The sequence below is a fragment of the Chinchilla lanigera genome, unplaced genomic scaffold (genome assembly GCF_000276665.1).
Source record: "Chinchilla lanigera isolate Chin_1 unplaced genomic scaffold, ChiLan1.0 scaffold00157, whole genome shotgun sequence".
Classification (NCBI taxonomy): domain Eukaryota; kingdom Metazoa; phylum Chordata; class Mammalia; order Rodentia; family Chinchillidae; genus Chinchilla; species Chinchilla lanigera.
Genome location: NW_004955558.1, coordinates 1163701 through 1186566, shown reverse-complemented (window position 1 = coordinate 1186566; position 22866 = coordinate 1163701). Strand labels below are relative to the sequence as shown.

Below are 22866 nucleotides of genomic sequence, written 5' to 3'. Positions count from 1 at the left end.
TGTGTGTGTATGTGTGCATGTGTGTGTGTGTGTAGTGTGTAGTTGTTTTGCATATGTCACAGATTCCACAAGCCCATGGAACTTTCTCCAAATAGACCTTTAACTACACACACTACACACACACACACACACACACACACACATGCACACAGGTCCATCTCCAATGTGCATCAAATTCCTGCAGGCTTCTGTGCACAGATGATAGACATCCACTATTCATGGACTACTTAAATAAGTAGCATTGAGTTCCTACCACATACCTGAATTTGTGGGACATGTCGGTGATGCCTCAATATGCACAGTATGCCAGTCTAACCCTTGGTTTCAGAAGGTGCAGTTAATGGCCCAGTGTCCTTGGAGTTGTTATACAGCTGTTCATCATGGTGTGAGCCCATGACTGAAATTCACCGCTTTCTGGGGAGTCACAAAGAAACAGAAAGGGTCCAGAGTCCCACTGTGCCCTTCAGAGAAACTTCCACTCCCAATCACACCACAGGCTGGGGACCAAATCCTCTACATGTGGGGCTTTAGGGATGCTCCAGATCCAAACTGCAGCAAAGGAGAAGGGGAAGATGGATCCATGTAGAAGAAGTGATAGGGGAATGAACCAGGGAAAGAGTGAGGGAGTGAAAACATGTATCTGATGCATTTCATATTATATGTTTAAGTATTATATTATTATATCATTATTTTATTATTATATGTTTGTGATATAGTGTAGTTTCTTTCTCTCTACAGATGTGGATTTGGATTGTTTTTGTTCTAGAACCTTGCAATGCCTCATTAGGTCATTTATTTGGTAATGCTTTATATTTTGTAATACTGGCAAACTCAGGTAGAAACTACGCTCTTAGAACGGTTTTCATTTTATGCCTGCTAGCAACGGTACGCTGCACCTCCATTAACATTTGCTCTAAAGAAAATTTAATTTTCCTGTTGATTTCTGCAGTTACCCACTGATTATTCAGGAGTGTGTTATTTAATCTCCAAGTGTTTGTGTTATTTCTGTGTTTTGTTTTTCTGTTAGCTTCTAGTTTCTTTCTGCTGTGATTTGATGGAATGCAAGAGATTATTTCAATTATTTTGTATTTATTTAAACTTGCTTTAGAGTCTAAAGTAAGGTCTATTTGGAGAAAGTTCCATGGGCTGCTGAGAAAAATGCATTCTGCTGTTGTTGGGTTACACACTCTGTGCAGGGACCGGTATGCAAACTCATCTAGGGGTTTGACGAGGAATAAAAGAGAAAGGGACAAATTTCCAAACGAGAAGGACCAGAAGGCTCCCATCTCAACGGTGCAAGAACACTGGAAATCTAGAAGGTGCTGTTTTTATTAGTAAAACAAGACAATGTAGCAATGACCAATCCAAGGTTCAATAAAACATAAATGATTAGCAAGGAACAGAGCAACCTCACATCCAGATGTATAATTTTCTTTGTTTAGCTCTCAGGCTGGTGTTCTCCTGCCCTGGGTGGGTTGTAAGCCTCAGCATTGCTGCACATAAACAAGAGAGGGGGCAGCCTACCACCCCTCTCCCATCCCAGGGAAAGGTCAGCAAACCTCAGTCTCTGTGGCAGATCGCATAGCCTGTCACCCAGAACTCTGTAGATATCTGTTAGATTCACTTGTTCAGAGGTTCAGTTCAACTCATATTTTTGTTAAATTTTTGCTTGGCTCACCAGACTCCTTGTGAGAGTCGGATATTAAAATTCCCACTGTGCTTGTATTGGAATCTATTTATCTTTTCTTTATTCTAATGTTTACTAAAATGTCATCATATTCTGCACTGACTTCTTGAATTGAAACAACTTTTCTGTTTTCTTTCAGCTCATTGGACATGATATAATTAAATCCTTTTTTTTGCTTATGTACATCCTCCACCAGCTTATTGAACATCTTATTCACTTGCTGATTTGTTTCTTCTCTGATCTCTTCAAATATTTCAACCATTTGGTTTTTCAATTTTTTGCCTGAACCTTCGTCCATTTCCATGTCTGTACCTTTAGCTTTGGAGGATCAGAATTCTGAGACTTTTTATGGGCTTATTTACACAGGATTTCTGTGTTTTTGTGTAATGCTGTAGATCAGTAGGTTTAGAAAGTGCTGCTCCTATAGGGGCGATCCCTCACATAAAATAGCAGGGAGAGAACAAGTACTGGTAATAGCAGTGTTTAAGAATCAGTCATGTGTTGATATGTAATTTAGAGCTTGTTTAGCAAGTTTTCAGTAACTGAGGAATACAAAGGCCTAACACTGGGAGAAAAGAGTTTTGGATATAGAGAGGATGAATGAAAAAGATATTTAAAAAGTAGCTAAAAGAAGAGAAATTTAGAAAAGTGGACAGAGACTGAAAAGGAACAAAACAGATGAGAGAAGGAAAGGAGTGTTGACGATATTATTTTTATAGTTCTAAAGAGAGTGGTGGTAGAGAGGCGTTCAGGGGATATGTGTGGGGCAGAGGGAAAGGAGTAAAAGGAGGGATTGATAAGGAGATGAAAGGGCAGTATTTATGGACATTGTCTCCACTATATTTTACTTTTTTAAAATTTTATTTGGGTCTTTGAGACAAGGTCTTGGTATGCAGCTCAGACAGGGCTTGAACTCACAGTGAGCCTCCTTACTCAACCTTCTAAGTGCTGGTGTCCATTATGAAAATACTTCAGAAACCCTACATTAGGAGACCCAAGCAATGCCCTTTGGAGAGAGGAACCCAACAGGCCAATGTAGAACAAAGTGGAAACACAAAAATAGTTCACATATGAAGATGTGCATAAATACATGACCTTTACATCTGCCCTTAAATATAAAAAGAAAAAAAAAAAACATGTATTCATAAGAGTTTTTATACAAAAGAAAAGAAGAGGGAGAATGGGTGTACATGTGAGTGTAAGACAGGAAGGGAGGGAAGAGAGTAGGGAGGGAATTTAGGTGGAAATGAAAGAAGACACAGGGAGCTTGAGTTCACTTAATGACCTAACAGGAACAGAATTTTATAAAATGACCCTCGGTGTGGAGGAACCTAATGGGAGATGTATTCAATTAATATTAACAGTCTATGTAAAAATGAGGAGAATATACATAAATGGGGAGCAAAAAATAAAAGAAATAAAAATAAGGAGCAGGAGGTAAGAGATAGAAGAACATTTGAAGGGGAAAATTGAAAAGGTAAGGAGAGGATGAGCTTGTAGAGGGGAGGGGAGAAGAGAGAGGGAGGACTGAGAGGGGAGCTGACAGGCAAGTCAGGTTAAATAATGCCCCGAAACAACCCTGGCAGTGGGCATATGTGACAGAACTATATGCAGTATTTCACAGGCAACAGTAGAAAATTCATACACTTAGATACAGTGCTCTGGCCCTCAAGCAATCAAGCAAGAAAAAGAAAGAAGAACACACACAAGCAGATGACAAAGTCAAAAACCATACAAAGGGCACTATGTTCTCAGAGTGCTGTGGGGTCCCCAGCACTTCTCCCACTCACAGGTCAGGACCTCAGTTCCCGGCAGGGTTCTGTCACTGACCCTGATGTTGCTCTGCATAGCTGACCACTCCCAGCTTCCCAGGCTTTCTGCTGTCGTCTCCTAGCTCTGCCCAGCCTTTCTTGCTCAGGTAACTTCATAGGTGTCCTGTGGTCCACCCAGAGGCAGGGACCCCCTCCCTGCAGGCCACTCCACCGGCTTTTGTCTGTGCCTCTACTTCTGATGTAAAAGTGGTATTTATGTTTGAAAAGTTTCAATCTGACCCAGGATTGTAGTGATTGCTGGGAGCTGAAAGCAAATTGCTTCCATGGGCACCGATGTGGGCTTTCTTCTGCCCCAGTGATCTCCTGTCCCAGTTGCTTGAATTCATAGACAATGTCTCTCCAGCCCTTGAGTTCAGTGGTGTTCAGGATGTGGTGGAGAAGAGATCTTCTGTGTAGAGCTCTGTAGGGCTTGGTGGATGGTGGGAAGCCTGTGCTTGTGGGGTATCTTTTCTGTCCTCAGAGCCACCCTGCGATCTTATGAGCCCCCATGTGTCCCGAGCCTTGTCTCCATCCATCTTTCTCTGCACTCCACGTCCTGGAAGAGGAATGATCTCCTGTGAGACACACATGTGGGGAACAGTGGTCTGATTCCCTGGGAAAGACTCATGAGGAAGAGAGCAATCCATGTGAGCTGAAGAAAAAAATTTATCTGTATTATCCCCTCAGCTAGCATGAATATATACACCTTCTGAGGCACATTTGCCTGTGAGAAGCAGATTTTCTACTTGAAAGGAGGAGCTTAGCTGTGGGATAAAAACAGACTGAAACTCGCTGCGCTATACCAAGCACTGGTGGGAAAGAAGTTGCTTCTGCATTGGCGCAGAGTTCATGTTCTCCTCATGTCACATGAAGACACTGCCCGTTTTTTACTCTGGAGGTGTCGCACTTTGGGAACTGCTGTGCTGTTCTAGGAAAACAATTTCTTGCTCATATTTTAAAATTACACACACCCTGCCACCGTCAATTGTGGTCTTGAAGCTCCTGCGTGAGGGCAGCTTAGGCTTGAGCTCCCTCATCACCTCACCAGTTCAACAAATGCCTCCAGCTCCCTGCATGCTTTCTGAGTGAATGAATGGTTAGTGGTTGCCTGCACTTTGCTGAGGACTCCTCTTGCTTTCTTCTGTCCCAAACACAGAGAACATTCAGAATCCTTTATTCTTCACCATCCATGCATGGATGCTGGAAAGACTGATCCCTTGCAAGGCCAGGCAAGAGTTAGGCAGCCTAACCCTAAATCCTGAGACTGCCTCACATGTCCCCAGTGTTCTGGAATAAACCCAGTGTTCAAACAAGCCTCCAAGATGGGGCCAGAACAGGGCCCCTTTTCCTGTCTGCCATCTGGGCAGATCTCTCGGCTTTCCATCCATTCTGTGTGGATTGGCAGTTTCCAATGGGTGTGAGTCTGAGTTCCTCTTCTGTGAACCACCCAGCTGTCTTGCTCCACCCCGGTTTCTGCACTTCCCCACCACACTGCTCCCTTCTCTGCTCACACACAGGAGCCAGGACCTCCAGCTCTGAGATGCTGCTGCTGCCCCTGCTGCTGCTGTGGGCACAGGGGACAGGGAATTGGGGGCTACCAAGAGTTGAGCATCCTTTACCCAAAGGGTGCCCACCCAAGAGTTTGAATCACAGGCTGGAAGTGCCAAAATCGGTAACTGTACAGGAGGGCCAGTGTGTCCTTGTCCCCTGCATGATCCTGGACTCTCGCGTGAACTCCAGCACTGTCTCTGGCTACTGGTTTCGAGAAGGGGCCAATATAAATCACCACTTTCCGGTGGCCACAAACCACCCCCAAAGACAAGTGCAGGAGAGGACTCGGGACCGGTTCCACCTCCTTCTGGATCTGCAGACCAAGAACTGCTCCCTGCACATCAGAGATGCACAGAAGCGTGACAAGGGTACATACTTCTTTCGGGTGGAATCAGGAAGTATACAATGGAATTACTGTGCAGACCAGGTCTCTGTGGAAGTGACAGGTAAGGACTGGGCAGGACACACTGGTTGTGGTGGCCTCTGGAGGTGGCTGGGATGGATGCTGTCTTGGGAAGAGTTTGGGCTCAAGTATTAGGACCTCACGAGGAGCTGGGTCTAGGCCCCAGCTTCTGTCAGGGCTGCACCTTGGGCCCACCCTCCTGATCCCACTGTCTTCTCTTCTCACCAGCCCTGACCCACACTCCTGACATCCTCATGCCCAGCACCCTGGCGCCCTGCCGCCCCAGCAACTTGACCTGCTCAGTGCCGTGGGCCTGTGAGCAGGGGACGCCCCCAGTCTTCTACTGGACATCAGCTGTCCTCACATCCCAAGGCCCCAGGACCCGCCATTCCTCTGTGCTCACACTGAGCCCCCGGCCCCAGGACCATGGCACCAACCTCACCTGTCACGTGATGTTCCCTGCAGCTGGTGTGACTGTGGAACAGACTGTGCAGCTCAATGTCACAGGTAAGTGCTGTGCCAGGTGCCCATGTCCCTGGGTGCATGAAGACAGGAGGACAAGGCCTTGGGACTCCTGTGGATCTGTGCCTGAAGCCTGGCTGAGTCAGGACCTGCAAGGACACATGTCTTTCTCTCTGTGGGCTTTCAAGGGTGGGAGTCAGGAGTGCTGTGTGATCTCACCCCTCAGTACAACCCAAGAGGAAAACAAACCTTTTCCTCTTCCAGATGCTGTAAAGAACTTTCTAGTTTGTGTGTTGCACAGGAGCTGGCCCAGGTAGAGAGCAGCCTCCCTGCAGCTGGGGTCAGGACCACCTCAGTTTATGCAGGGCTGGGTCCTTCCCCATCCTGAACTCACCCCAGTGACAGAGATCCCTGTGGGAACCCCAGTGACTCCTCCCCATGTCCAGCACCCATGGCCACCCTGAGCACTTCTTACCTACCCTCATTCCCTCAGACACACAGAGAGGGAAACCTTCACACAGCAGAACCAGGCTGTCCATGTCCTTTATCCCCATCACCTGGATGTGCCTATAACATCAATCTAAGCACTTGTGGAAGGAAACAGAGCCACACAGGCAAACAATCAGAACACACAGTAGTCTGTCCTCAGAAGCTCAGTCCCCTGCCCAGGAGTAACCTGACCACATATGCTGCCCTCAGCCTTGGTCTATCCCCCTGAGATCAGAGAGGTCATGGGATGCCAGCAGTACAGATGGTTCTGGTGCTCCCTAAATGTGATACCCACTGCATGAGGACCCTAATGTTGTGGGCATCTTCTACTAATGGATGCTCAGGGCCCTTATTTCGTTGGGCCAATGAAAAAGTGTGATGAGTACTTTTGTTATCCATTTCCACTGTTGCGGCAAGGGTGCTGATTTGATTGAGTCACCCATGGAGACCAGATGCAGAGACAAGCAAGTTTATTAAGGGTGGGCTGTGGGTACCCAGTACACGACTGAGTACTAACTGCAAGGGATAGGAAGGGAGAATAGATGCACAGTTCCAGTTCCCGGTCTAAGGAGGGTGATGCAGATATGATTTAGTGCAGCTCCAGAAATACTACAAAGCATGGGCTTAGCTTGTGACAAGGGAAAAAGGTGTTTGACACTTTACACAGGGGACAGGCAGTCTTATGACAGAACATGGGTGGTATTGGGTTAGGTGACTATGACAACATTTACAAGAAACAAACTTAAGGAAACAGAAATTTAAGCTTTAAAATGGCATTAGTACACAAATGGTGTTGGTTTAGTTTTCTTTCCCGTATTATCACAGTGTGTGCATGCCAAGGAGGTGAGGTCCTAAATGCAAATGCAGCGGGGTCATGTGTTTCTTCTTGCTCTGATATGTGTGGCCCAGGGTTTCTCCAGGAAGGTGGGTACAGTTACACTCCTAACAGTGAGAGCTGAGAGACTATATGTTCAACAAGCAAAGAACCTTATTGTTTGTTTTGGGTTCTGGCTTTTGGTTCTGTGATTGAACCTGGGGAAGGTCATTGAGAACTACCACTGAGCTTGTCTTGAAGCCCACGGTAGAAACTTTTATCTTTCCCACCAGTTGGTGGGATTTGGTGTCTCTGTATACTTTTAAATTTTATATCCATCCATATTATTGAGATAAAATTTATTAACATTAAACTCAACACCACCCATGTAAAGCACAAAACAACCTGGATTTTGTACATTTATAGTGAGGAGCAACCATCACCACTATGTAGTTCCAGAACTTTCCTCACCCCAGAAAGAAACCCTGTGCCCAAAGCAGTGATTGTCTTCTGATGATCACTGGCCTCCTTCTCTAAGGCTTTGCCTGTTCTTGATATAGCACAGAGGTAGAATCACATAAACTGTCACCTCTTACATTTGGCCCTTTCACCTAGCATACTGTTTTCAAGATTCATCCGTGCAGCCAGTATGAGTTCTTCATTTCTTTCGAAGTGTAAATAACATCCCATTGTATGGACAGAACACATTTCACTCACTTACTTATCACGTGATGGACTCTAGGGTTGTTTTCACTTTTAACTATAAATAATGATACTAGGAATAAATTTCATCTGTGCATGTGTTTTCATTTTCCTTGGGCACATATTGAGGAGTAGAATTACTAAGATGTAATCCAGAGATGAATCCTTAGGTACTATACTTTGGATATTAATTTTGGGTATTGTAATTCAGAGATCAACTTTTGTACAAATGTAGAATGTTTCCCCAGTGTCAGAACAACCTTACACTCCCACCAGCCATGTGCAAAGCTCCAACTCTCCACACTTTCTCAACATTATTGTTTTACTTTTTACAAAAACTACAGCCTGCAAGTGGCTTTGAATGGTTATGTCAGTGCGGTTTTCATTTGCATTAAGACAAAGATTCAGGATGATGAAAATGATTTCCTGTAGTTGTTGGACATTTGTATATCTTCTTCTGATGAATTTTCTTCAACTACTACGACCGTGTGTTTATTGGGTCAATTGAGAATTTTTTTGTAATTTCCAATTTGAGAGTTTGTTCTTTAAGCTGAATGGTAGAGCTTTATCACATCAATAACATGCAAATTTTCTTTACAGAGCAGTAGATTTCTCTTTTCACATTCTTCATGTTGTCCATTGATGAACACAGAGTTTATTTTTTTATTAATGTGCGAAGTTTTTCTCTCTTTTGAATTAATTAAGAGTATGGGAACAATTTAGGTATACATAATGATCACATTCATCATAAGAAATTTATACCTGTACATGATTCTTTTTTATTGATTCTTTTTTACTGTCATGTCTCTCCACTCCCTTCAGCCCAACTTCCCCTCCTTATTTACAAAAGGTTTGTTTTCACTTTTTCCTTCTTTTCTTGCTTTGTTTTCCCTTCCTCACTCTCTGCCCTCCCTAGTTCCCTTTCCTATTTGAGGACTTTCTTCCTATTTCACAATATCTATTATATATTTTGGTCCTCATTTACACTTTCAGTTTCTCATACCAGAGAAAAAATTTAATATTTATCCAGGTGTGTCTGGTTTATTTCACTTAACAGTATGATCTCAAGGTGCATCCCTCTACCTATAAAAGTCTCAGATTTATCTTTCTTAATGGTTTAGCAGTACTCCCTTGTATGAAACAACCACATCTTTATCCATTCATGGGTTGATTGGCATTTGGCATGTTTCCAAGGTTTAGCTATTTCAAACTGTGTTGCTATAAACATGGGTGTGCATATATCTCTTGGTATGTTCTTTTTAATTCTTTTTGGAAAATACCAAGGGAAAGAGCTGGTCTAATGGAACCTCCCATTTTAGCTTGTTTGGGGAATCTCCACACTGCTTTCCACAGTAGCTGCACCAGTCTACACTCCCACGAAGAGTAGAGAAATACAGCTTGGTACTGGCAAACAATCAGACCTGAGGATCAGTGGAACAGATTAAAAGATGCAGACACAACTCCAAACACACTCAGCCACCTTATCTTGACAAAGGACCCAAAGCCCTTCACAGGTAGAAATATAGCCTCTTTCATAAACGGTCCTGGAAAAACTGGTTCTCCGTGTGCAAAAGACTAAAACTAGACCCATGTCTCTCAACTTGCAGTAAACTAAAATCAAAACATATCAAAGATCTGCATATTAAAATATAAACACTAAATCTACTGGAAGAAAGAATAGATAGAACTCTTGAAGACATAGGTGTAGTGAAAGACTTTATAAACAAAACCCTGACGTCATGAGAAATATTACAAACCCTCAACAACTGGGACCTCTTCTTATTAAGAAGCGTTGGCACAGCCAAAGATACCACTGACAGAGTGAAAAGACAACCTGCACAGTGGGAAAAAGTCTTTGCCAGCTGTTCCCTAAATAAGGGGCTAATATCTAGAATATATAAAGAATGCAAAACAATTATATCCCTCCATATTTAAAGACCCAATCCAAAACTGGCTTCTGAAATGAATACATACTTTACAGATGAAGAATAAATGGCAAAACTTTCAACATCATTGATCATTAAAGAGATGAAAATTCCATGAAGGCCGAGATTGAATCTCACTGCAGAAAGAATGGCTATTAGCAAGAAATCAACAATAACAAATGCTGGTGGGGCTGTGCAGTGGGGGGAAAAAAGAGCTTAATTTTTAAATTTCTTTTATTTTAAAGAGAATAGTAAAATAAACAAAACAATAGCAAAATACAAACAAACCAAAGCAAGAACAACGTTGTTTTAATTTGCATTTTTCAAATGACTAATTATGTTGAACATTTTTTCGTATATTTTTTCACTGTTAACATTTCTTCATCTGAGAAGTGTGTATTCATATCAGATGCCCATTTTTGGATTGGGTTTTTGAATTTCGGGGGCCTGACTTTTTAAATTCTTTATATGTAAGAGCTTAACTTTTGACAAGGTAAAATAATATTTCCTCTATGCACCTGCAGGAGAGTTGAGAAGAGGGTGGGAGAGGGATGAAGACTGACTCGGAGGCCTATATCCAAGTACAAAGGTGACAATAATGACTCAGGTGTTATTTTGCAGGGGAATCCAGCCTCCTCCACTTTCATGCAGGGAAATCAAAGCCCATGGCAGAGTTGGTGCTGCTGGCCGTCATGGAGGGGGCTGTCAAGATCCTGCTTCTTGGACTCTGTCTCATCATCCTTAGGTGAGGGCTGCACAGGGCTAAAGGAGGGGCAACTGCTCAACACTGAACCCCAGATTGTGAGTTCTCAGGAATACAAGGAGGAGAAGAGGGCCAGGATTAGGCAGGGGCTGAGTGGGTGGTAGGAACTGCATAAGGGACAGTCGCCAACTCTGACCCAACTTGGGCAGGTAGCTGGTCCCACCTGGGAGGTCTGGCAGGTAGTCTTCCTCTCTCTTTCTGTCACCCCTACAGCCCTTTGGCAGGGTGCATGTTTCTTGATTTTTCCACTACATGCCCAGGGCTCACACTAAATGGTTCTGGTCTCTGCATTTAGAGTAAAGGTCCACAGAAAGAAGGTGAAAGATCCAGCAGCAGACATGGACAGTATCACAGATTAGGCTTTTGGGTAAGTGATGTGACTTTTCAGCATAGCACTTCCCGCTGAATGTATCCTTCCTGGTAACCCAGGATGCCTGGCTCAGCCAGAATTGAGCCACCCATCACCATCCTGGGCCCAGGTTTCCTGCCTGGGTCCCCATGATGTTCAATGTTCAGTGACCCCATTTTAAACCAGAATCAACCAGCGGTTTTCCAGCATGACCTCCTTCTATGTCCCTTCTCCAACAATCAGTAACTGGCTTTTCTTCCCTCCAGAGCCTGCACTACCCTGATCACGCTTATTCCCTTTGCCCTTCTTGATGCTGGTCATTCTTGGACTTTATCTTTTCCAAGATCACCAAATCCACCTGACTCCTGCCTCATCTCTCCAAACTTCAGCCTCCAGGATGCATGTGCAGACACGGTCATTGTCTACTTCCTGCACGGTCTGAACAGCTGTGTGTCTTCTGATGGACAGAGACAGGGGCAAACGCTGCATCTGGACTGGATACCTTGCATGGTCTCCGCCCCGCTGGACTCTTCTCCATCGCCTTTTCTTCCTGCTCCATGAAGCTCTCACCATAGCTACCTGGGCCTGAGACTTTGCATGTGCAGTTTCTGCTCTTAAGAGAATATTCCCACTTCTCTGCCCATCTGATCACCCTCCAGACTCGGTCTAGAGTACAGCTCAATGGTTGTGCGTGTGTGTGGCTGAGTGCCCATCTGTGTGTGTAGTGTGTGTAATTCTTTTTCATACTCCAGGTTCCATTTCCAGCGTGTGCATCGAATTCTTGCATGTTTCTGTGCAAGGATGACGTGCATCCACTATTTATAAACTACTTTAATAAGTAACATTGAGTTCCTATCAGGTGCCCAAATTTGTGGGGAGTGTCAGTGATGCTTCAGTATGTACAGCATGCCAACTTCTCTCACCAAGATAAGAGGAACAGAAATAAAATGAGATAAATGATAAATCTGGAAAGTTCATTTATCCCTTAGTGTCAAAAGGTTTGGTTAATGGTCAGATAGTCCAATAGCTTTGGGGTTGTTATACAATAGTCCATCATTGTGTCAGTCCATGGCTGAAAAGCCTAATTCACCTATTTATGGGGAGACAGAGAAACAGAGTGAGACTAGAGTCCACTGTGCCTTTCAGAGAAAATCCCACTCCCAATTCCACCACAGGCTGGGGACCAAATCCTCTACATGTGGGTGTTCAGGGATTTTCCAGATCCCGACTACAAGAAAGGAGGAGAAGAAGATGAATTCTGTGATAGTGGGATGAACAGAGGAAAGAGCAAGGAAGTGAAAACGTCTGTCTGATGCATTTTATATTATATGTCTGATCATTGTACGCATGTTTTATTATTATGTTTGCTTTATTATTATGTGTTTGTGACACATTGTAGTTTCTTTCCCTTTAGAGATGTGGACTTGGATTGTTCTTTTTCTACAGCCTTGAGATGTATCATTAGGCTATTTATTTGGGAATAATCTATATTTTGTAATATAGGCACACACACACAGGTAGAAACTCTCCTCTTAGAACTGCTTTTACATTATGCCTGCATGCATTGGTTGTGTTGTCATTAACATTTGCTCTAAAGAAATATTAATTTTCTCTTTGATTTCTCCTGTTACCCACTGACTATTCAGGAATTGTTATTTAATCTCCAAGTGTTTGTGTCATTTCTGTGGTTTCTTTTTCTCTTTGGTTTCTAGTTTCAGTCTGCTGTGATCTGGTAGGATTCAAGAGATTATTTCAATTACTTTGTATTTATTTAAACTTGCTCTGCGGCCTATAGTAAGGTCTATTTGGAGAAAGTGCCTTGTGCTGCTGAGAAGAGTGCATTCTGCTGCTGTTGGATGAAGCACTTGGTGCAGGAGCTGGCCTGAAAATTCACCTAGCGGTTATGATGAGGAATAAAAGAAAAAAGGGACAAATTTCCAAACAACAGGAACCAGAGGGCTCCCATCTCAAGCGTGGAAGAACATCAGAAATCTAGAAGACGCTGTTTTTATTAGTAAAACAAAACAATGTAGCAATCACCAATCCAGAGTTCAAGAAAATGTAAATGATTAGCAAGGAACACAACAATCTCACATCTGGATGTGTAATGTTCTTTGTTTAGCTCTCAGGCTGATGTTCCGCTGCCCTGGAGGTGTTGTGAGCCTCAGCACTGCTGCACATGAACAAGGGAGGGGGCAGCCTCCCACCCCTTTTCTGGGAAAGGTCAGCAAAGCCTCAGTCTCTGTGGTGGGTCACATAGCCTAGTCTCCCACAACTCTGTAGCTATCTGTTAGGTTCATTCAGAGGTACAGATAAACTCTCACATTTTTTTAAGTTTTTGCTTGGTTGATCAGATTCCTTGTGAGGGTCGGGTATTAAAATTCCCATCATGCTTGTTTTGGAATCTGTTTACCTTTTCCTTATTCTAATTCTTTACTAAAGTGTCATTCATATTCTGCCTTGACTTCTTAAACTGAAACATCTTTTTTTGCATTTTCTTTCAGCTCATTGGATGTCATATATTAAATCTCCTTTTTTGCTTATGTACGTCCTCTCTCAGCTCATGGACTGTCTTATTCATTTGCTGATTTGTTTCTTCTTTGATCTCTTCAAAAATTTTAACCATTTGGTTTTTAATTGTTTGCCTAAACCTTCCTCCACTTCCACGTCTGTGACTTTAGCTTTGAAGAATCAGAATTCTGAAGCATTTTAAGGGCTTGTTTTGCATGATTTCTGTGTTTTTGTGTGTAATGGTATAGATCAGTAGGGCTAGAAAATGTTGCTCCTATAGTGGTGATCCCTAGCATAAAATAACAAGGAGAGAACAACTACTGGTAATATCAGTGTTTAAGAATCAATCCTATGTTGCTGTATAATTTAGAACTTGTTTAGCAAGTTTTCAATACCTCAGGCATACAAAGGATTAATACTGGTAGAAAAGGGCCTTGGATATAGAGAGGGTGAAGAGATTGTTAAAATAACTAAAAGAAGAGAAATTAAGAAAAGTGGAAGGAGACTGAAAAGAAACAAAAGCAGATGAAGGAGGGAAAGGAGTTTTGATGGTATTATTTGTATACCTGTAAAGAGGGTGGTGGTAGAAAAGAGTTCAGAGGATATGTATGGGGCAGAGGGAAAGGAGTGAAGGGAAGGACTGATAAGGGATAGAAAGGCAGTATTTCTGGACAGACATTGTCTCCAGTTTATTCTGTTTTTTTAAATTTTATTTGGTTTTTTGAGACAGGGCCTTGCTATGGAGTTCAGTCTGGCCTTGAATTCACTATGTAGCCATGGTCAGCCCTAAACTCACTGTGATCCTCCTGCCTCAGCCTTCTGAGTGACAATGTCCATTTTTAAAATTAGCAGAAGCCCTAAGTTAGGAAACCTAAGCAATGCCCTTTGATGAGGAGAACCCGAAAGGTCAATGTAAAACAAAGTGGGAATACAACAATAGTTAGTTCACATGTAAAGTTGTGCATAAACATATGACCCTCACACATGCCCTAAAATATACAAAGGCAAAAATATGTATTAGTTATAATTTTCACACAAGACAAAAGAAGAGTGAGACTGCATGTACTTGTGAGGGTACAAGAGAGGAAGAGCAGGAAGAGAATGGGGAAGGAATTTAAGTGGAAAAGAAAGAAGATACAGGGAGCTTCAATTCAATTAATGACCTAACAGGAAGAGAAACTTTAGAATATTATAAAAAGACAATTGATGTGGGGAAAACTAATGTCAGATGTTGAAATACTGTATCAGATTAATATTAAGAGTCTATGTAGAAATGAAAAGAGTATACAGAAATGGAGAGAAAAAAATAAAAGAAGTAAATATAAGGAGCAGGAAGCAAGAGGTAGCAGAACTTGTGAAGGAGAAAAGTAGCAAAGGTAAGGAGAGGATGAGGTTGTAGAGGGAAGGGGAGGGTGGAGAGGAAGGACTCAGAGGGGAGCTGACAGTCAAGTCAAGTTAAATAGTGCCCCGAAACAACCTTGGCCGTGGGCATGTGTGACTGAACTCCATGCAGTGCTTTATAAGCAACAGTAGATAAATCACACACTTAGATACAAAGTCCTGGCCCTCAAAACATCAGTCAAGAATAAGAAAGAACACTCGCAAACACAAAGGTGACAAAACCAAAAACCATGGGAAAGGCACTGTTTGAAGAGTGCTGTGGGGTCCTGTTACGGTTTATGTCTGTGTGTCCCCTCCAAAGCCTCATGCGACCTCGGGGCAGGCTTTTAGAGTTTGATTAGTATGGGTATGAGAGCTACACCCGCCCTGGGGTGGATAGTTTGCATATGTAAGGGAGAGGAAAAGGGTGCTTGGGGCATTCCTCCCCTATTCCGCCCTGGTGTATGGTTGTTGCTTAGCTGTGTTCTGCCGTCCTGAGCTGCAGCTCTTTGCCATGTGCCACTGTGCCTTATAATCTGCCAAGTACGGACTGAAGCTTCCACGAACTGTAAGCAAAATAAACCTTTCCTTCCTTCATTTTGGGCGTCAGGTAGTTTGTCCCAGCAATGAGAAAAAAGTAACCAAGACAGGTCCCAAACACCTCTCCCACACACACTCAGAACCTCAGGTTCTCGGATGTGTTGTGCCACTGACCCGGATGTTGCTATGCCTATATGACCACTTCCAGCTTCCCAGGCTCCGCTGCCATCCCTTCACTCTGCCCAGCCTTTCTCACTCAGGCCACTTCATAGGTGTCCTGTAGTCGGCCCAGACGCAGTGACCCCCTCCCTGCAGGTCACTCTGGTTGCTTTTCTCTGTCCCTCTGATGTCAGAGAGATACTCATGTTCCTAAGTTTCAGTCTGACCCAGGATTTAGTGGTTGCTGGGAGCTCACAGCAAACTGCTTCCATGGGCACTGATTTGGGTTTTCTTCTCCAGTGTCAGCTGCTTGGCGTCACAGGGAAGGTCTCTCCAGCCCTTGAGTTCAATGGTATTCAGGTCGCAGAGGAGGAGAGACCATCTGTGCAGAGCTCTGTAGGGCTTAGTGGATGGTGAGAGGGAACTCACAGGGCTCAGAGCTCAGGGGTGTTGGTGGGTGTTGGGAGAGCGCCTGCTGGCATTGCTCCCGTATTCTTTCTCCAGCCTCACTACCATGACAACAGCTGTGGAAACCCAAATAATATTCAGAGGCCCCATCCAGTTGGGCCACTGCAATCTCCTACCATTCTTGTCATCTCAGGGATGTCTCAACACCTTGTTCTGTCTATAAACAGGACCTTGCCCTTTGCTCCTAACTATCCCTAAGGCTCACCGGTCCTAACTTGGCCACTGCCCTCTGAGTGATTTTCTGGGTCTCCTTTATTCCTCCAGTTTCCTTAATGCCCGGATCTGGAGAGGCCCCCACCTGTGAATGTCTCCCTACTCGGGCATCCTGTCCCACTGAGAGGAGAGTCAGGCCAGGTAGGCACTGCGTTATGACTGCTTGGCTGGGGACCAACAGACAGCCTGGCTGCACTTGGTTTCCTCCCTCAGGAGGATTAGAATGTTCCCAGCATGGCCTGTGCTCCAGACCTGAGCTCTAAGGAGCGTCAGGACCAAGCAGCAGCCCTGACTCTTATTCTAAGCACCCCTGTTACCACATTTCATCCATGGGCTTCTCCTTCAGGTTGCTTTCTCGTGGTTGGCTTTTTGTCTGCACCCTGCATCCGAGTTCCTGTGGACCTTCATGAGTCTATTCCAAGCATCTGCTGAGGACTGCTACCTCTATCCCTCCAAGATGCCTTTTCCTGTCAGGGTTTCCCATGCATGTGTTCAGGAAAGAAAAGAGGGGATCAAGGACAGAGCCAGAATGCCCACAGCACATGGCAGGGAGGTGATCTGTTCCACAGAGGAGAAGGTATTACGGAAGGACTGTAATTCTGAGAAGCCTCATGACACCCACGTGGGGATTCAGGAAGAGAGCTGGATAAAAACGTGGGGAGAGGGGGCTGGGGATTTAGCTCAGCGGCAAAAGCACCTGCCTGACAAGTGCAAGGTCGTGAGTTCGGTTCCCGGTACCGGTTTGTTACAGAGCATAGCTGAGCTGAAGGGCAGGCTACAGGGGAGGCGAGAAAATGGTGATCACACATGGGAAAGAGGAAACTCGCTCATCAACCGTGACCTTTGTATCAGCAATTTCTCTTTGCTTATTAATTGTGATGAATCATTTGGATTACCTTTAGATATCTGTAGGAAAGATTTCTCTGTAACTGACAAAAAATTCGTGCACTTTCAGCATACAATGTGATCTTTGTACATAGTCATTTCTGTAATTTATAATTACCTTTATTAATATCATTAATTATCAGCAAACAGACACCATATATACTTATGTATACAGGTGTTGCGCAGCATAAGGTTTTGAAATATATTTGCCCTAATCCATACTAAGGAAAGCTAACATTAGAATGACCTCAGATATTCACCAACAGTTCTGCACTTGCAACTAACACATCCTGTGTTAATCAAAAGATTGTTTTGCATTTGGCAGTATTTGTTTTGTGTAGCTTTATGATGGGAACTATGAGAAATTGCTTCAGATAACAATTTTGAAATACACAGGACATCATTATGAACTATATCCATCTTTAGGTACCAATGTCCAGAACTTCCTTCTCCTATCTAAGTTTAACTACAGCCTTTGTCACCTTTGCCTCCTTACTGGCACTCCCAAGCCTCCGCCTAGCACTCTTCTCTTGCTTTTATGAGTTTGACTTTTCAAGTTTCACAGAAAATCACATAATGTGTCTCTATGCACAAATTATTTCACATAGCATAGTGTCCTTGAATTCACCCGTGTCATGCAAGATGTCCAGCTCTCCTCCTTGTCTAAGACTACATAACTGTACTGTATGCATGTGCTGATGTGTGTAAGTGTGTGTGTGTGTGTATGTATGTGTGTTTACATGAGTCAGTGCCGTGTCACTTTTTCTAAAGCAGTCTTCTGTGGAAGATGACATTTCATTGATTCTGTATGATGTCTGAAAGGAATGCATCTACTATCGCTTATTTCTGAAGTCCATTTCCCTGGGTCAGATCTAAGGGTCCCATGGGCAGCCTCCTCCCAGACTGCTTGGAACGGGCCCACCCCGGGCTCCTCTCAGCTTGTTGAGGCTGCTGTCTCCCTTGACTGCTGGCCCTGTCACTCCAGTCTCAGCATCTCTGGTCAGGTGGTCTCACCCCTTCCTGTGCACCTACTCTCCCTCTGCTTCTCCAGTGCAGAGACATTGTGATTGGATTCAGGGGCCAGTTGGACGATCCAAGATGAACCCTGCTGGTCAAGGAAATTTACTTAGTCACATCTGCAAAGCTCTTCTTACTCAGAAGACAACACAGAGAAGGTTGGGCTACCAGGCCCGGGTTTGTGGGGCCCCTGTTCCACCCTGAGAGCCGCCCTGTTGTCTTCTGCCCGCCCCCATGTCCCATACCTTGACCCCTTTCATCATCTTCCTCTGCTCTCCAGGTCTTGACAGATGAGTGATCTCCTGTGAGACATGCATTTGGGGAACACGGGTCTGATTCCCTGGGAAAGACACATGAGGGAGATAGAAATCCGTGTGAGCTGAAAAAAGATTTTATCTATGTCATCTCCTCAGCTCATCTGAATCTATCCATCTTCTGAAACACATTTGCTTGTGAGAAGTAGACTTGCTACTTGGAAGGAGGCGCTCATCTGCACGATGAGGACAGAGTGAAACTCACTGCGCTACACCAAGCACTGGTGGGAAAGAAGTTTCTCCTGCATTCATGCAGAGCTCATGTTCCCTTTGTGCCATATGAAGACACTGCCTGTTTGTTACTCTGGAGGTGTCACCCTTTGTGCACTGCGCTCTTTTAGGAAAACATTTTCTGGCTTATATTTTAAAACTACACTCAATCTACTACTGTGATCCCTGAACTTGAGTCTCCTACATGGGGGCAGCTTAGGCTTGAGCTCAGGTCATCCTTTATCCTCGCCTGTGCAACTTCACAAATGTTTCAAACTCACTGTGTGTTTGCTGAGTGAATGAACGGTTAGCTGTTGCCTGAACTTTGCCAAGGACCCCTCTTCCTTTCTTCTGTCCCAGATACACAGAGCATGCAGAATCCTTTTTTCCTCACCATCCACTCATGGGTGTAGGGAAGGCTGAGCCCTTGCCGGGCCAGGCAAGAGTTAGTCAGCCGAATCCTCACTCGTGACACTTCCTCAGGTGTCCCCACTGACCTGGAATAAACCCAGTGCTCAAACAAGTTTCCAAGACGGGGTCAGGACAGAGCCTCTGCTCCTATCTGCCCCCTGGGTGGGTTTCCTAGCTTTCCATCCATTCTGTATAGAGGGGCAGCACCCACGAGGTGTGGGTCTGAGTTCCTCTTCTGTGAACCACCCAGCTCTCTTGCTCCACCCAGATTTCTGCACGTTCCCTCCACACTGCTCCCTTCTCTGCTCTTACACAGAAGCCAGGACCTCTACCTCCGAGATACTGCTGCTTCCCCTGCTGCTGCTGTGGGCACAAGGGAAAGGGCAGTGGGGGCTGCAAGGATCTGAGCCTCCTTTACCCTCAGGGTGCTCACCTGCCAGTCTGAGATACAGACTGGAAGTGCCAAAAGCAGTGACCATACAGGAGAGCCAGAGTGCCCTCGTGCCCTGCAGATTCCTGGACTCTCTACTGGACTCCAGGCCTGGCTCTGTCTCTGGCTACTGGTTTCAAGAAGGGGCCAATATAAATCATGACTCCCCAGTGGCCAAAAACAACCCCCAAAGACAAGTGCAAGAGAGGACTCGGGCTGGTTCCACCTCCTTCTGAACCTGCAGACCAAGAACTGCTCCTTGCACATCAGAGACTCACAGAAGGAGGACAGTGGTTCATACTTCTTTCAGGTAGAATCAGGAAGTGTACAATGGAATTACTGTGCAGACCAGGTCTCCGTGGAGGTGACAGGTAAGGACTGGGTGGGACACACCAGTTTTGGTGGCCTAAGGAGGTGGCTGGGGTGGACGCTGTCTTGGGAAGATTTGGGGCTCAAGTATTAGGACCTCACTAGGAACTCGGTCGGGGTCTGAGCTTCTGTCAGAGCTGCACTTGGGCCTGGCCTCCCATCTCACTGTCTTCTCTCCTCACCAGCCCTGACCCACACCCCTGAAGTCCTCATACCCCAGACCCTGATGCCCGGCCGCCCCAGCAACGTGACCTGCTCTGTGCCCTGAGCCTGTTAGCATGGGACGCCCCCCATCTTCTCCTGGACGTCAGCTGCCCTCACCTCCCTGGGCCCCAGGACCACCCACTCCTCTGTGCTCACCCTGAACCCTCGACCCCAGGACCACGGCACCAACCTCACCTGTCAGGTGATGTTCCCTGCAGCTGGCATGACTGTGGAGAGGACCGTGCAGCTCAACCTCACTGGTGTGTGCTGTGCCTGATGCCTTGGGCCCTGAGGGTGTGAAGGACAGGACAGGGCCTGGGGAGTCCTCTGGCTCTGAGCTGGAACTTGGCCCAGGCAGGACCTACAATGACACGTCTGTCCCTCTGTAGGCTTTCAGGGGTGGGAGTCAGGAGTGCTGCCTGATCTCATCCCTCAGCCCAACTCAAGAGAAATATAAACCTCTTTTTCTTCCAGATGCTGTAAGGAAGTTTCTAGTCTGTGTGTGCACAAGACCTGGCCCAGGCAGAGAGAAACCTCCCTCGGGCTGGGGGAAGGGTCTCTTCAGCTTATGCAGGGCTGGGTCCTTCCTCATCCTGGACTCATCCCGGTGACAGAGATCCCTGTGGCAACGCCAGTGACTCTTCCCCATGCACAGCACCTATGGCCATGTTGAGCCCTTCTCCTTAGCCACCCTTCATTCCCTCAGACACACAGAGAGGGAAAACTTCACAGAGCAGAACCAGACTGTCCATGTCCTTTGCACCCATCACCTGGATGCACCTATTACATCAGTCTAAGCACTTGTGCAAGGAAACAGAGCCACACAAGCAAACAATCAGTACACACAACAGTCTGTCTTCAGAGCTCAGTCCCCTCCTAGGGGTAACCCTGACCACACATGCTGTGCTCAGCCTTGGTCTGGCCCCCCGAGGTCAAATAGGTCACAGGGTGTCAGTCGAACAGGTGGTCCTGGTGCTCCCTAACTGTGGTGTGCACTGCATGAGGACCCTAATGTCGTGGGCGTCTACTCCCAGTGGATGGTCAGGGCACTCCTTTCATTGCGCCAACAGAAAAAAGTTTGATGAGCACTTTTGTTATCCATTTGCGCAGTGCATGTGTGCCAAGGAGATGAGGCGCTAAATGCAAATATAGCTGGGTGACGAGTTTCTTCCTGTTCTGATATATGTGACCAAGGGGTCTCCAGGAAGCTGGGCACAGCTAACACTCCCAACAGTGAGAGCTGAAAGGGTGTAAGTTGAAGAACCAAAGAAGCTTATTGTTTGGTTTGGATTTTGGTTTTTGGTTCTGTAACTGAACCTGGGGCAGATCACTGAGGGCTACCACTGACATTTCCCTAAAGCCCATAGTGGACTTTTTGATCTTTTCCACCAGCTGGCTGAATTTGGTGTCTCTGTATACTTTTAAATTTTACATCTGTATATTTTATTGAGATAAAATTCATTAATGTTACAGTCAGCACTATTGATTTAAAACACACAACTGGAATTTGTACATTTTTAGTGAGATATAACTATCACCACTGTGTAGTTCCAGAACATTCATCACCCCAGAAAGAAACCAGGTGCCCCAAAGCAGTGCTTCTCTTCTGATTATCACTGGCCACGTTCTCTAAGGTTTTGCCTGTTCTGGATGTAGCACAGACGCAGAATCACGTGAACTGTCACCTCTTAGGCTTGGCCACTTCACCTAGTGTAGCACTTTCAAGACTCGTCCATGCAGCCACTATGAGTGCTTCATTTCTTTCCAAGTCTAAACAGCATTCCATTGTATGGACAGAGCACATTCACAGATTAATTTCTGTGGAAAATTCGAATGTTTCCCCCAGGGGCAGCACAACCTTATATTCCCACCAACCTTGTTCAAAAGCTCCAACTCTCCACAATTTCTCAACGTTATTGTTCTCCTTTTTACAAAAACTACAGCCTGCTAGTGTGTTGGAAGGGCTATGTTACTGCGGTTTTCATTTGCACTGAGACAACAGTTCAGAATGATGAAAATGTTTTCATGTGGTTATTGGATGTTTGCATATCTTCTTCTGATGCATTTTCTTCAATCTTATGATCATGTACTAATTGGGCCAATTGGGATAGTTTTATAATTTGAAAAGGACGGTTTGCTCTTTAAGCTGAATGGTAGAGCCTTATCATGTCTATAATAGGCAAATGTTTTCTCCAGTGCAGTAGATTTCTCTTTTCACACTCTTCATATTGTCCATTGATGAATAAAGAATTTAATATTTTTATTAATGTGAAAGGTTTTTCTTTCTTTTCTAATTAATTAAAAGAATAAGTACAATTTAGGTGTACATAATGATCACATTCATCATAGAAATTTATACCTGTCCATATAAATCTTGATTCTCATTTTTTTTCTCATTTCCTTTCCCTCCCTTCAACTCTTATTTACTTCCTATTTACAAAATCTTTCTTTCCATTTTTCCTTCTTTTCTTTTGTTTTACTTTTCCATCCTTCCATTCCCCCTTTCTCATCCCCAGTTCCCTTTCCCATTTGAATATTCTCCTAATATTTCACAGTATCAGTTGTACATTTTGGTCCTCATTTACACTTTCAATTTCTCAAACCACAGAAACAATTTGATATTTACGCAAGTGTGTCAGGTTTATTTCACTTAAAAATATGGTCTCAAAGTGTATCCGTTTACCTATAAAAGTCTCAAGTTTAACCTTTTTTTATGGTTTAGTAGTATCCCTGGTAAAAAAAAAAAAAAAAAAAAAAAAAAAAACAGATTCTGAGTTCAGATCACAGGGTAATTTTCAT

General features: G+C 44.6%; 2 protein-coding genes across 7 annotated transcripts in view; both read left to right on the top strand.

The window, feature by feature from the left end:
* The window catches only part of LOC102017398 (myeloid cell surface antigen CD33-like), an 11568-nt gene extending 7514 nt beyond the window's left edge, over positions 1-4054 (top strand). For both annotated transcript variants that reach the window (XM_005412700.2, XM_013508896.1), the window contains exon 5: positions 3980-4054. The gene's annotated coding sequence lies outside the window, so the exon portion shown is untranslated. The remainder of the gene's footprint in view (positions 1-3979) is intronic.
* Positions 4055-4675: 621 nt separating this feature from the next.
* Positions 4676-22278, top strand: LOC102016643 (sialic acid-binding Ig-like lectin 13). Of its 5 annotated transcripts, XR_001232333.1 has the most exons (6): positions 4676-5495; positions 5681-5959; positions 10466-10589; positions 10903-10974; positions 19805-19865; positions 20049-22278. XR_001232333.1 is itself a non-coding variant. In XM_013508895.1 (5 exons), the coding sequence occupies exons 1-4, from the start codon at positions 4772-4774 to the stop codon at positions 10964-10966; spliced, it is 1191 nt and encodes a 396-aa protein (XP_013364349.1). In that variant the 5' UTR covers positions 4676-4771; the 3' UTR covers positions 10967-10974; positions 19805-22278. The 5 variants fall into 5 exon arrangements, 4 of the variants coding, with proteins under 4 accessions (XP_013364349.1, XP_005412755.1, XP_005412756.1 ...); XM_013508895.1 differs by having other exon boundaries at positions 19805-22278; XM_005412698.2 differs by lacking the exons at positions 19805-19865; positions 20049-22278 and adding an exon at positions 11346-11920.
* The last annotated feature ends 588 nt before the right edge of the window (positions 22279-22866 follow it).